The following is a 14714-nucleotide window of genomic DNA, read 5'->3' as shown; positions in this document are numbered from 1 at the left end:
TGTCGGCCTCGTTGTAGAACAGATTTATTGCTTTATTCACACGAGTCGTCGTGACAAACACGAGTCATGCTTCTGATGGTAGCAGAATGACTATTTTAGAAAAAAAAATATTTCCTTTCTCTTCCCATCCAGACATACAACAAGCATTTCTCCTCAGACATCAGGTTTTCTGCATCTGAGAAATGTGCTGTCCTTTTTAGCCTTGCAGTTTTTCTGTGGCCCGGGACTTGTGACTGCTTTGATAGCCTTGCCTCGTTTTAAAAATGATCACACCTGCTTTCCAGTCTAGAAAACCTGATATATATATATATATATTTCTTTGTAACAAACAAACAAAAACGCTCTTAACTTTCTCCAGGTTATTGTAATCAATGTAGAAGTCGTCAGAATTTAATCCATGGGCTAAAGCCCCACTTGAAACTCTTTCGCTCCTCCAATGACACTGAGCAGGGGCTCGCTAGACCTGCCGTAGGTAAGTGACGTGTGAAGCAGCAGCACCTTCCCAGGCTTCCGCTTGTGCCGCATGGCCAGTGAGTGTGTTTCTGGATCGTCTTTCTGTCCACACAGTTTGCACACCACACATATTGAGAGCAAAGCCTGGGGGAAGTCCAAGGGATTCCTACAATTCTAGCACTGAGATGAAACATCACCTAAGAAGGGTACAGCAGTTCCCTGGGGCTTTAGTTCTGTGGAAGGTGGGGGGCGGGGCGGGGGGGGGGGCGGCGGGGAGCTTCTCTGATGATCCAGAAAGACATTCTTGAGGAGGGGACGTTGGAGTCAGGTTTGGAAGTAGTGTCATTGGGTAGGTGAGGATATGAAGACATTGCGGGTGAAGGGAACGAGGTGATGGGATGGGAACGCACCAAGTGCTTCTAAATGTTAGAAAGCGCATCGTTCAGTTGATAGGACCAGGAGGAGAGGCGGCAGTCACATTTGAACTCCCCGTCATCAATAAAGGAGTCGTGCCCTAAAGGTGAATTTTTAGACATTGTAATCTGATAACCTTTTGTGAGAAGAACCACACGCTTGAGGAATCCATTATCAGGCCTAATTTATGATGGTGGGAACGAAGAGGATTTGGCAGTGGGTCAGCTATAGGGACAAGTTGTCATGATAATATGTAGCAGCCCCAGTAAAATCGCAGGCTAGTGTTTACGGTGTGCAGACTCTCTGAGGTCACTGCCGGGAGCACCTGTGGTGTTATCTCCCTTTTACAGATGAGGTAACTCGGGTCCAGAGGTGATAAGTGGCTTATGCAGTGAAGTTCCAGTTCCTCCCTCCCAGCGCCCATGGTTGGGATTTGTGATTGAGCAGAAATGCAGATTGCTGCGTCACGGCCTTTTGATCTAGTGGCCTGTGGAGATGGCCGAGTTGGAGCCCAGCTAACAGGGTGGGATGTGAGTCACTCCTGGTGGCAGAGACTAAAGAACCCAATGAATTAAGCTGGACCTTGGGCCGTGGTGCCCAGCATTCTTTGGTTTGGGGACTTTGCATTTTGAAAACTGATTATATTTAATGAACTAAAGCTCCAATGTAATCGTTAAATAAGTTTGTATGTTGTAAATCATAACATTGGCAGACATTTAAAAAATGGAGAAAACTGTAGATGAGGAGACATTTTATTTATTTAGCATAAAGCATGTACTTGATGTATATGTGGGCTCAGGGTGACGCCCACATATGCATCAGAATCATGAAGAACATACTGAGTGTTTCATCCCCTTGAGGGATTGTGCTCTTTTATAAACTGTCAGTGGGGATATAAAAATAAATGTATACGATTCATTTGTTTCATTAAATAAGTACATTAAATAAGTACTTACTAAGCTTTTATTATATGCCAATCACTGTTCTAAGCACTAGGGATCTGTAGTGAACAAAACAGATGAAATTCAATTAACTAGTTGGATGTTAAGGAAGGGAATTGTATATATAAATATCTCATCAAACACAACATATCAGGTGGTGAGAATTATCATGGAGAACAGGGGAAGGGGGACAGACAGAGGGGAGGAATTACTATTTTATATCGAGTGTTCAGAAAATGCTTCTCTAATGAGGTGAGTTTTAAAAAGAGATCAAAAGGAAGAGAAGAATGAGGCTAAGAGAAGAGCTGGGTGGAAGGGGTCCCAGCCAGAGGAATAGCAAGTGTGAGGGCCAAGAGGCAGGAGGGGATCAGTGTTTCCAGGACTGGGCTGGGGGACCAGGAAGGGGGCAAAGTCCGAGAGGGCTGGGTCAATTACATAAGGTCTTGCAGCCCTTGTGAAGGCCTTGGCTTTCCCTTTGAGTGAGATAGAAAGTCATCGGAAGGCCTTGAGCGGAGGGCGAACAAGGTCTGACTTAGATTTTCACAGGCACATTCTTTACAGCAGACCTGAGAGGCAAGTAGTGACACATCTTGAGGTGGCGCTCATGGCATTTGCTGATACCCTGCTTGTGGGATGTGAGAGACGGAGAGGACTCTTTCCATGAATTACGTTAAATTGCAGCTTTAATTTTTTAATATGAAAAAAACCCCACAAATTTATGTAAAAAAGGAAGCTGAGTCCTTCTGGAGCGGTGCTTTGCAAAGCCTGTTCCTTGGGCCCTGGTGTTTCTCAGGGGTCCTGCGGAGGATACTAAGCAGGTGGGCCCTGGACCTCCCACCCCTGTTGGTATTTGATTCAACCAGAACCATCCCACTTGTACTTTTTTATGTATTGGAGTTCTGTGTGAATTTGCATTGAAAAAAAAAAAAGTAAGTTTTAACTATTAGTAATAAAGGAAGTTTAAAGAACATAGCTCTGTATTTAAATCACATAATGACTTAAACCTATATTATTTTATAGGAATTGAAACACAAATCAAGCATAGAGTAACTCTTTATTAGAAACTAGAGGCCTGGTGCATGAAAATTCGTGCACTCAGGGGAGTGGGCGGGTCCCTCAGCTTGGCCTGCTCCCTCTCACAGTCCAGGACCCCTCAGGGGATGTCTGACTGCCAGCTTAGGCCTGCTCCCCAGGGAATCAGGCCTAAGCTGGCAGTCATCCCTCTGGCAGCCCGGGAGCCTTTGGGGGATGTCCAACTGATGGCTTAGCGCTGCTGAGGAGGTGGGAGAGGCTCTCACCACTGCCACTGAGCTCACAGCTGTCAGCCCAGCTTGTGGCTGAGCGGAGCTCCCCATGTGGGAGCGCACTGACCACCTGGGGGCAGCTCCTGCTTGAGCGTCTGCCCCCTGGTGGTCAGTGTGCGTCATAGTGACTGGTCATTCCGGTCGTTCCGCTCTTAGAATCAATTTGTGTATTACCCTTTTATTATATAGGATTAGAAACTGAATTTCGCTGAGTTAATAACTTGCTTTTTGGAGGCAGTGAACTGCGGTAGCTTCTCTGCAGTGTCAGTTTCCCTGGAATGCAGGAGGCCGTGGGGAACCCGGCGCCCAGTGAACCTTATGCGTGATGCACACAGTCAGTATGGAGTGTACACACAAGATCACTATGAGTTTTTAAGCAGAAAAACTGCACCAAAATCCATTCATCTTAAATGTGATTAGTAACTATGGTAGATTTCTGTAGTATATATTGTAATTCAAAATCAGTCAGCCATCTTCAAGATGGTTTTTTTTTTTCTCTTTCTAAATTATATTTCAAGAGGCAGAATTTCAAATTGGCATTTCCTTGATTGAGACTCTGTCATTTAAAAAGGGTTGAATTTTACTCCTCTTATATTCAGTGACTGTTGCTATCTTTTTCATTTAAGCAAAAATGAAATAGACAGCTGAGGGAGGAAGTCATTTTTGCAATTAAGTTGAGGCAGGTGTTTCTGTCGACGTAAGAGATGTTCAAACCTGTAGAGAATTTTTATATGAGTTTATCTGAGTCAAACTGACAGTAATTGCCAGGAAGCAAAACCTCAATGGATTGAGGAAGTGCTCTGGAGAACGGCAGTTTTGCAGTTAATCTTATACATTACAATTAAAGCAGGAGGCGTGAGGAGGGTCACGTGAAATCCATCCGTGAAGGATTAGGGAGGTGGGAGAAAGCAAGGCGGGGAAATCTCTGAGATTGGATAAAGAGTAACATGAAGTGACAAATACTTGTAGTTACTGTGATTACTGCTCCGAATTGTATGAGCACCAAGGAGGGGCAGGAACACACCCTTCCCCTGAACTTTTGCAGACAGAGTCTGGGCCACCGAGGAATGAGGATTGCAGAAACCTGGCGTGAAAAACCTGTGCTGAACAACAAGGCAGGTGCAATTGTGAAATCAACTGGGAGCCAGATACAGACTGAGAGCTCCTCAGATCAGCGTTGCTGATGTTAAGCATCCTGTCTTCCTGCTCGTTGGTGCTCATGCAACTCTGTGCAGTAATCGCAGTAACGACGAGCATTAGGCTCTTTTGCCTGAGTATTTCATTTGTTCTTAGGAGGACCCTGATTTGTTTGGAATAGTTTAGGCCATGACTAAACACAAATTTGAATTATGAGCAGGTTGAATTCAGTTAGCACCAAGACAATTTTCTGAATCAAAGAATTCTCTTGGTTTTGTTTTTCTTATAATAACTGATTGTTAGGTGAAAGATGATTTTTCAGCAACTGCATGTGTGTATATGTAAAACTAGCTTAGAGCAGTGGTCGGCAAACTGCGGCTCGAGAGCCACATGCGGCTTTTTGGCCCCTTGAGTTTTTAGCAAAGGCCAGCTTAGGAGTACCCTAATTAAGTTAATAACAATGTACCTACCTATATAGTTTAGGTTTAAAAAATTTGGCTCTCAAAAGAAATTTCAATCGTTGTACTGTTGATATTTGGCTCTGTTGACTAATGAGTTTGCCGACCACTGGCTTAGAGTTTTTCAATGCATAAAAACAAATTTTATATACATATGGGTTGTTGTTGTTGTTTTTTAATTTGGAATTTGTCTCATTATTTATCCCACTCTTGTCTCTTTTTCCTTCCTTCCTTCCTTCCTTCCTTCCTTCCTTCCTTCCTTCCTTCCTTCCTCTCTCTCTCTCTCTCTCTCTCTCTCTCTCTCTCTCTCTCTACCTCTTTCTTTCTTTCTTTTATTTTATTTTGTAACAAAGTTCTATGCTTACTATAAAGAGCATACAGGTGAGCAAACAGACCTGCCAGTACTTTGGCCTCTCAATCTTACCGAGCAGGAAAATAACTCACTGGGAGAAGTCAATAGAATTCTATCTTTTTAACATTTCAGTTTCGTTCATATTTAGCACTTTAAGACATTTTTCTTTTACAGAAAATTTCAATAACCACTGAAGGTTAATTATTCAGTTTGAGCTAGAGTATTCACAGTGTGTGGGGTGATTGCTTAAAAACCTTTGTTCTGGATATACTTATTGATTGCCTACTGAGTGCCAGGAGCTACACCTGGAGGGAGGGGATACACTCCCCACCCTGAGGAGTTTATAGATGAATGGGGGCAGGGAGGGAGCATCCTTACACAACTGTGTCACGGAATCAGAGGCACTGGGGTGTGCAACTATTAACGGTCCTATAGCAGAGCTAGTGACTGTCTGTCCCTACTAGGACCTGAGGGTGTCTCTAGGGCATGTGACAGCTATGTGGCTCTTGAAGGATGATATCAGGCTGAGAGAGAAGGAACAGCATCCCAGGCAGAAGGAAAAATGTGACAACTGGACAGAGACATGACAGACCAGCCTGTCAAAACACAGTGAGGCACGTGATGGGCATGGGGCCTGGGCTGTATGGGGAAGAGCAAAGACCAGAGAGAGAGAGAGAGAGAGAGAGAGATTGGTACCCCGTTTGGAAAGAGTCTTCTATGCACATGAAACCCTTAGGATTTGACCCTGTGGAGGCAGTAGGTGATCCTGGAAGACTTTTAAGCAAGGAGTCTGCAGTTTGAAAAGACAGTTCTGGGACAGTGTGGTGGTAGGGGGACCAGTTCAGTACGCTCACTGGCTACTGCATGTGGTACCATTTATTCACTCAACAAATATTTTTGCACCCGATGTCTATATGTTAAATGCTTCTTTTGTGCCAAGCCCTACATCTGTGATTTGTAGTTCTGTTAGTCTTCCTGCTTAGTTGTCTCAATGGCCAATACAGCCCATAAACATACAAACAATTTCAGTCAAAGTATCGACCCCTGAGTAAAATTGTCCCGCAAAGCTCTTTGTGAAGTGTTGCAGTAAATGGCTGCTTGTGTTTGTGTACAGTCATAAGCTTCTGTCTGTTGTTGTGATGACTTTTATGGTTGTCATTTATGATTTCAGGAATATAGAACATTAGCGTCTGAAAATCTTAGCTGTCATCTAGGCCAAATTCTTTGTTAATGGTGACGTTCACTTAGCTGGTTAATTCCAGGGCTGGAATGTGGGCTGTTTGCAAATTTGAGGTTCTTGCTTTTTGAGATGCAAACGACAAGACTTCCATATTAGGTGTTTGCCACATTGACTGAGGAAAGAGAAGGGTGTGACTTCTTTCTATCCTCTGTGTCTATGCTAACATACACGTCTCATGTTTCCCTACCTGACCCAGGGTTTTACTTCTCTCTCATAGTCCCTCCTAGCAAGTTCTTGATTCACAGTTAACCCCGTGGTCCTTTCTTCCAGTGAGCTGATGGATGGTAAACCTAAGAACGTTCCATTTCATTGTCACATGGCGAACCTGGTTATAGCCCCAGCTGCCCACTACTAATAAACTTAAGGGTTCTAAAACCTTGACAGCCCACAGCCTCAGGTGGAATAGACATATTCTGCCCTAGTAATGAGTCTTAAGAAGGAAAGTTAAGAAGTCTATAGGTGTTTCATAAGTGAGAGTTGAGCCTCCCTCCCCGGGGCCCACCTGTACTATCTCTGAGTGGGTCTTGCTGTGTCCACAGACACGGGCTCAGTCCGCAGTTTGCAGACAGGCGTGGGAGAGCTCCATGGGGAAACGCGGTTCTGGCATGGAAAGGACTACTGCAATTTCGTCTTCAAAGACTGGGTCCAACTGGATAAACCTTTTGCTGGTGAGTACCGCGGTAGGGGATGGCTGCTTATGTTTTCTCTTTTTGCTTGTCAACATCTAACAAGCATGCAAGTGCATCATCTAATGTCTTGTTTTCCTTTGAATATTTGCTAAAACTTTGAAGAATAATTGCTAAATCATAATTCAGTCATATAATTAAGGACTGCTTATAATTATAGTAAGAAAAGAAAAAACATGAAATAGAGCTTACTTGTTTCAAACCAGGTTTTATATAGGCATACTTTGGGGATAATGATCTGTCCTTCTCCAAAAGATGGCACAGTCCCTTTGATCATCTCCTCTTCTGCTTATCGTCTTCACTTTTTATCATTAAAGTGACACATTTTTAGATTATCACTGTGCTTCTACGTCTAAGAAGAGGTAGAGATGGCACTGCATATGTAGCCTGACATTATTTCAACAGGAAAAAAACAGGAAAATATAATGTCAAGTACACAGCCTTAGGTAACTTGTACCAGCTCACATCTTGCCTTGCCTAGTGACTATCTAACACTAAGAGAAGAGGAAACATATTTGGGGAGGTGCGTGGGGGACTGTGATCTATGCTTCACTTGGTTATGAAGGTATTGCTCCACCCAAGCCAAGAAATATACACATAAGTGGACATTACCCCGTTCCCTTTGACTTATTATCATGGGGTCAGCTCTGGGGGGTCAGATGGCTTCTGCCCCTGGCACAGGACTTAGTGATGATTCTTGCCTGGTGCACCTGGGCAGATTTCATTGACAGGTACTCCACCCCTCGGATGCCATGGCATGACATCGGCTCTGTGGTCCATGGGAAGGCGGCTCGTGATGTGGCACGTCACTTCATCCAGCGCTGGAACTTCACAAAGGTACATGGATGGTTTTATCATGGTTCATTCCACATACAGAGAGACAGGCCTGGGAGAGGAGACACCTAGGGCAGTGGTTGGCAAACTGCGGCTCGCGAGCCACATGCGGCTCTTTGGCCCCTTGAGTGTGGCTCTTCCACAAAATACCACGGCCTGGGCAAGTCTATTTTGAAGAAGTGGCATTAGAAGAAGTTTAAGTTTAAAAACTTGGCTCTCAAAAGAAATTTCAATCGTTGTACTGTTGATATTTGGCTCTGTTGACTAATGAGTTTGCCGACCACTGCCCTAGGGGGTTGGAAGAGGCCTCGGTGGCCACAGCTATGCCAGTAATCTGCTGTTGGGTGCCTGGGAGTCAGAGCTCCTGAGTCTCTGGGCAAAAGGAAATGTTCCTGAACGTTCACATTACAGTTAATGTAGAGCACAGAGGAATAGGTGCTACTATCAGGGCCAGTGGTTTTCACCCTTTAATATCTTGGCTGCTCAGTGTTGATTAAGCATCTGTCCTGGCTGATGCTCACCTGGAAGGCTATTGTAAGGGAATGGGAGTCTTGTTTAGATGGCAGAGCTCAAACTTTCAAGACTTTCCAATCCTGGCATTGCATTGGGTTCGTATTGGAGAGGGGGTTCTGAGCAAAGTGAGCAGGATGAGGGATGGAGCCATTTTGTTTTTATCCCAATTGTGTCTTCTTTAGTATGTCTTCATTACTCTTGGGAATCTGAGTAACATTCATAAGTTAAGTGCCTTTCATCCAGGTGTTACTAAGGTTCCTTTTTATTTACTTTAAAAAGTGAGGAGACATTCATTATTCTTCCCGGTAATTTGGGAAAAGACTGTTTTATCAAAAAAATTACTGTTTATAATGCTATGTAAGTGAAAGTGATATTACCTTTAACCTACTAGGCAAGCAAAGATTAAAAAAAAAAAGCAAAACATTGCTAATACCTACAATTGGGTTTTGAAATTTTGATGTTCTTATACCCTGTTTCTGGGGACTAAATTGGTACAACACCAAAAAACTTCTTAAAAGGTATACAACCTTTTGACTCAGAAAATCTTTTTTCAGGCATTTAAGTTAAGGAAATAACCCAATTAACTAATTTATTTTTATATTGCTTCCATAATTCAAATAAAATGATAAGTGACTGAAATGCTTATTAATAGTAATTATTAAACAAGTTATGATTTTTCTATACCATTTGACACTGGAGTTATTTTAAAATGACATGTAATGCTATATTGCTATGGCAAGATATCTGCAACATAGTACAATATCAGTTTGCAAAAGAGTAACCCCCTTTTTGCAATTATATATCTCTATAACTCAATTATATGTAAGCTTTCTAAAGAATACATGCCTACTACAAAAGGTAAAAGAAATAAAAAAAGAGTTCTCCACCTCTGGGAAATAGAAAAAAAACAACCAAAAATAATGTATTATCTCTTCACCTAGAAACATCCACTGTTAACAATTTTTTTTTTCTCTTTCAAATAAACCTGAATCTCTTTTATAATCAAAATGTGGAAGAATGGAACTGTTTTCTAATTTGAAATTTTTTACCTTCTTTTTAATTATTTTAGATTATGAAACCAAAATATCGGTCCCTTTCTTATCCTTTTCTACTTCCAAAATCTCACACAACAGCCCATGAGTTGAAATACCAAGTGCCTGGGTCCGTCCGTGCTAACGTACAGGTCAGTCTTGCTTTTCTTTATCACAAGGTGCTACTGGGCAAAATGGCTCTTTCCGACTAAGTGCCTGTGGCATCGGTTTCATTCACATTTTTCAATGAGGACAACTCCAATCTTTCCAGTACACTTTCTAATTGTATACATTGTTCCCAGAGTTATAGAGAATTAGGTCAGCATGTGTGGTGTAAGAATCTTCAAGGTAGCCTGCATTTTCAGAGTTATGCAACCCCTCGCCACAAAATTCAGCATAAGTTTGAGTGGACTAAGAATTAAAACTTCTATTTGTTCAACCTTTGTTATTTCTACTAATGGACAATAGTGCAGTTCTTTGGGGATGGTGGGAAATCAAGATATTTCCCAGTGTGATCATATTTATCTAAATTTTCCTTATGAGTTTCTTTTGAGATATTTGACTATTTCTGTTCACAATTATATTTTCCAGTTTCATTACGCTGTTCATGTGATAAAATTAAATAAAGTGCTTTGCAGGGGGCTATTTTGTAATAAATGCCACACACTGTATAATGAAATAATGTTTTGAGGATGGCACAATCAATGATATTAGTAGGTTTTAACTTTGAATTTCAGTAACCTTATAGATACAATTTTTTAAGTTATTGATTAGAGCAAGAATTGTACCAGATATTTTATATACAAGGAAGGCAAAAGTAGCTCTACAGTTGTTCATATGGGAAAAAAACACCATGCCAGTTAAATAAATAATAATACAAGAATAAACCCTAGCCCTAACCGGTTTGGCTCAGTGGATAGAGCATTGGCCGGCGGACTCAAGGGTCCCAGGTTCGATTCCAGTCAAGGGCATGTACCTTGGTTGCGGGCACATCCCCAGTAGGGGGTGTGTAGGAGGCAGCTGATTGATGTTTCTCTCTCATCGATGTTTCTAATCTCTCTCCCTCTCCCTTCCTCTCTGTAAAAAATCAATAAAAAATATATTTAAAAAAAAAGAAAATACCCTATATTTTGTCTACTCACAACTGTAAACCTACTTTTGCCTATCCCTTTATAACAGACAAAACTGATTATGAATTGGATAATTTTATATATTCCTAATAAGTATAGCTTATTATTTTTTCCTTCAATTTCTGTTGACCTCATGAAGCAAAGCTTCAACATTCATTTCAAATCAGGAATAGAAAATCTATTTTTATAGTGATGCTTATGTGATGTCCTGTTATTACTTAGGGAAGGTCAATTAATAAATATTTATTGAGCACCTACTATATGCCCAACAGTGTACTGCAATACTATTTAGAATGCTGACAGCCAATGGTTTCTTAGTGTTTAAAAGCCTTCCCTGTCATCTAGTGTGCCTTCCCATGCAGAGCCACAGTCTACTCTGCAGCATCGCTGACATGATCTGCCACCACTCACATACATCCTCTAATGGTCTCATTAGTGATAGCAAACAGTAACAGCACTTACTAGGTGCCAGGCCTCCTGCACACTCCACACTAATTCATTTAATTCTTTCTACCACCCTACAGAGTAGATACTCCATTTTATAGAGTGGAAATCCAAGGCACAAAGCAGTTAAGAAACTTGACCAAGATCAAAGCCACTAAGTGGTTGAGCTAAGCTTTGAACCTAGGCAGTCCTGCTCTGTGTCAATGTATTTAACATATACTCAGGTGTCTGCGCTGGAAGCTCTTATTGTAATCTGGGTGGGAGCAGGTGAGTGTCTGAATGCAGGGAGGCAGCATGAGTGAGGAAGCTGAGAGCTGAAGTGACAGGGCCAGGATCAGCCAGCTAATTAAAAGTAGAATCAAGATCAGATCTCTAAATGAATCTAATTGCTTTTTAGCATATATTAATCTGAACAGTATCTATTTGAGGGAAAAGGAGTAATCATATTATTATCAAATCAGAGCTAGGGTGGCCATAGCATATGGTTCATACCAGGACACTCTGGGGAGTAAAAGTGGTACTATGAATAAGTACACCATAACACCAGGCATTCTGGTGAAATTGTGGAATTATCCTGGAAGAAGTACAAGTGGGCACCCCACTCAGCCACCAGACCAGGTACTCCTGAAATACTCTTGATAGAAGCACCTTATTGTTTCCCATTTTGAATGACAATTGTGTTGAGTGGGAGAAGAAATAGTCGGTACTTGATTGCCAGCTGGGCTCCTTCATTACGGGTTAAGTCCAAGGACCAGTGCCCCACCCACCTACTCTCCCTTGACCCCCACGTGACGCTCAAACCATTGTATTCATTTAGTTGTTTAAAAGCAAAAGGATAGACTTCATGGTATCAATGCATCTGGTGTAATCCCCATTGTCTTACATTTCTTCATTTCTGATTGCTGCCTCATAGTTGCTCCGCTCTGCTACTGATTGGTCTGCTGGGATCAAGTACCATGAAGAGTCCATCCACACTGCTTACGTCCACGTGATAGAGAACAGCAAGCACTATATCTATATAGAAGTAAGTCTTGCTCCTGTAAATTGCTATGACAACCTGCCTTCCCACCAATACCAGAGATAAACTGCAGGGTCCCTGAACTCAGGACCTCCTGTATTAAGTGTATGTTGAGATGTGAAGAGGCCTCGGGCTACCTGAATTTTTACTTCCCCAGCATACCTGACATTTGCTTTGCATTTTCGTTAACTCAGGACTCTAATAGGGGTCCCCAGATCCCTGTTATTAAATGTATCAACTCATTGTAATGTTATTAGTCAGATATACCCCAATATGGATGTATAAGTTTAGATTTGGCTAGAATTGGAGGGTGAAGTGTGAGGCACATACTGCTTCAGGGGAGCAGGCACAGGGGTAAGTTGCTAAAATATAGACCCCTGGATGCTACTAGTTTGGGGATGTTGGCATAGGAGAGTGCAGCAAAGGAATGTGGAAAGGGAAGTCGCAAGAATATTGAGGGCAGGTACCACCTTCCTCAATCCTGTGTGAACAACTATTTATTACAAAGCTTTTGCAGATCCCAGAGTTTGTGTCCAAAGAATAGGAGAAAATCTAGGGGACACTGGGTTTACTCTGGGAACTTCGTAGTCCATCCTAAGCTACCTCAGAGCATTTAGAAAATCCTGACAAAATAAAGTCATGACAATGCAACAATCAATCAGAGCACGTCTCCCTTCTTTATTTTAGTCCTGTCTTTTCCATTGAGTTTTGTAAAAATGTATGGAGGGAGATGCAGTAGCTGGGGGAAATCGTTCTAAACCTTTTTTCCTTTCCCTTGAGTTTTGGCCCTCTCCCCTTCCACCCATTTATTCAAGGCAAGTAGGAAAGAATTAGAGATTTATTTATTTCACAGACGTGGAAAAAGAGAAGGCTGATTAAAAATATTGGCAGCCTAAATGCAATGTGGTATCCTGGATGGGATTGTGCAACAGAAAAAGGACATTACTGAACTCTGGATAAAGTCTGGAGTTTAGTAATATTGATATGATTAGTGTTATTAATTTCAAAAATTTTAGCAGCTGCCATCTGAGGCTTGCCTGCACCTCGGGCAGCCCTGAGTGGCTGGGCAGCTGCCATCTGAGGCTTACCTGCACCTCGGGCTGGCCCTGGGTGGCTGGGGGGCTGAGAGGACTGGGGGACTCCAGAGGCAGGCGCACAGAGTGTGCCTTGCTGCATGCCTGCCGCCCCAGCGGGGCTGAGGGGACTGGGTGCTGCCATCTTGTGGCTGTGGGCACTGCCATATTTGAGGGCAGGGAATTCAATTAGCATATTCCCTCCTTATTGGCTGTGGGCGCTGCCATCTTTGTGATGGTGTGAGGGTCAATTAGCATATTCCCTCTTTATTAGATAGGATACCCCAGTACTAAATGAGATCAGTAATGCCATGTTGATACACATGGATGAGGATAATAACCAGGTTGACACACCTTAGGCAAGATAAGCAGTCTGCATCACCCTGCTCTCCCCCCAAAAGAGGTAAGGACATGACATGTGGCCAGTGTGTGTTACAGCTGCTGAGCAATGCTAAGCTTCTCTGTAATACAAATTCAGAAAAAACAAACATGGTTTGGTTGCCACTGAGATTTTGATTGTTTGATTCCCTAAGGGGAAACACATTCTCAAATGAGTTTCTGCACAGTGTTCTCTTGTAAATTTGTCTTCTGTAGGCAGTTTACAGATTTAGAAACTAAGTGTAAACACGTGTATAGTAATAAGCATGATAATTGCAAAGGGATGATAATATATTGACTCATTGCTTATATATCTCTTTAGGATGATTAGCAAAGGTTACTTGGTGATGACTATATTAATGTTATTGGTGTATTATAACAATGCATAAATAAAACATGTAATAGTGATAATATTTGTGTCTAATTTTTAACATTCCTTTATGCAGCAACTAAATCTTTTATACCATTATAATAATGTTGTATCCTAGTTTTTTAGTACTAGTGTTATAGAATGTTTTATAGATGCATAAATAAGAGAAGTACTTAAACAAAAAAGATATAACAATATTTCTCTTTCTATTTTATTGGTATACATATAAGAGATTTTAAGCTACTTAAAATAGAAGTTGAGGAATAATAAGAAACTCAAATAAATGAGCTAAACCCAAAGCATATACTAGTTAATAATGGAAAAAGGGTGGAGAAAATTGGATCATGGCTCTGCCATCTACCCTGTTAAAAAAGTAAACACACAATTAATTTTGGCATGAGATAGATGTTTGCTGACAGAATTTTTTATTAAATTTATTGGGGTGACATCTTACCTTATAATAGACAAATATGCAAATTGACCGCACCTTTGCTACGCCCAAGCCACGCCCACCAACCAAGCCACGCCCATCAACCATGCCCACCAGGAAACCGTTGCAGGGACGTTGGGGTGTGGTGGAGCCCAAGGCCGGGAAAGCCGCCCGAGGCTTTCCCGGCCTTGGGCGCCAGCGGGGAGCCTGCGCCGATCTCAGGAGACCACTGGGGGTCGGCTCCTGCGATTGGTAGCAGGGACGCTGGGTGCAGCCGAGCCCAAGGCCACTGCCCGGGGCCAAGCCCAGACCCTGAAAGAAGGCAGAAGGCGGTGGCCACAGCCAAGGCCTGGGTCCCCGGTGCCGGCAGAAAACTGGTGCAGGCAGCCAGGTGAATGAAGGTCTATTGCACGAATCTTCGTGCAAACGGGCTACTAGTTGGTTAATAAAATTATATAGGTTTCAAGTGTACAATCTATAATAATAAAAGTGTAATATGCTAATTAGA

The 14714-nt window shown here is 42.2% G+C and overlaps 1 protein-coding gene across 1 annotated transcript in view; it reads left to right on the top strand.

The window, feature by feature from the left end:
• Positions 1–14714, top strand: part of PLD1 (phospholipase D1) — a 122180-nt gene that overhangs the window by 52515 nt on the left and 54951 nt on the right. Inside the window, exons 15-19 of the mRNA XM_054713729.1 lie at positions 359–472; positions 6839–6967; positions 7704–7822; positions 9402–9515; positions 11851–11961. Coding sequence (XP_054569704.1) covers positions 359–472; positions 6839–6967; positions 7704–7822; positions 9402–9515; positions 11851–11961 — 587 coding nt within the window. The remainder of the gene's footprint in view (positions 1–358; positions 473–6838; positions 6968–7703; positions 7823–9401; positions 9516–11850; positions 11962–14714) is intronic.

This window comes from Eptesicus fuscus, chromosome 3, assembly GCF_027574615.1.
Source record: "Eptesicus fuscus isolate TK198812 chromosome 3, DD_ASM_mEF_20220401, whole genome shotgun sequence".
NCBI lineage: Eukaryota > Metazoa > Chordata > Mammalia > Chiroptera > Vespertilionidae > Eptesicus > Eptesicus fuscus.
The sequence above is the reverse complement of the archived record's forward strand: the minus strand, read 5'-3'. Positions and strand labels throughout refer to the sequence as shown.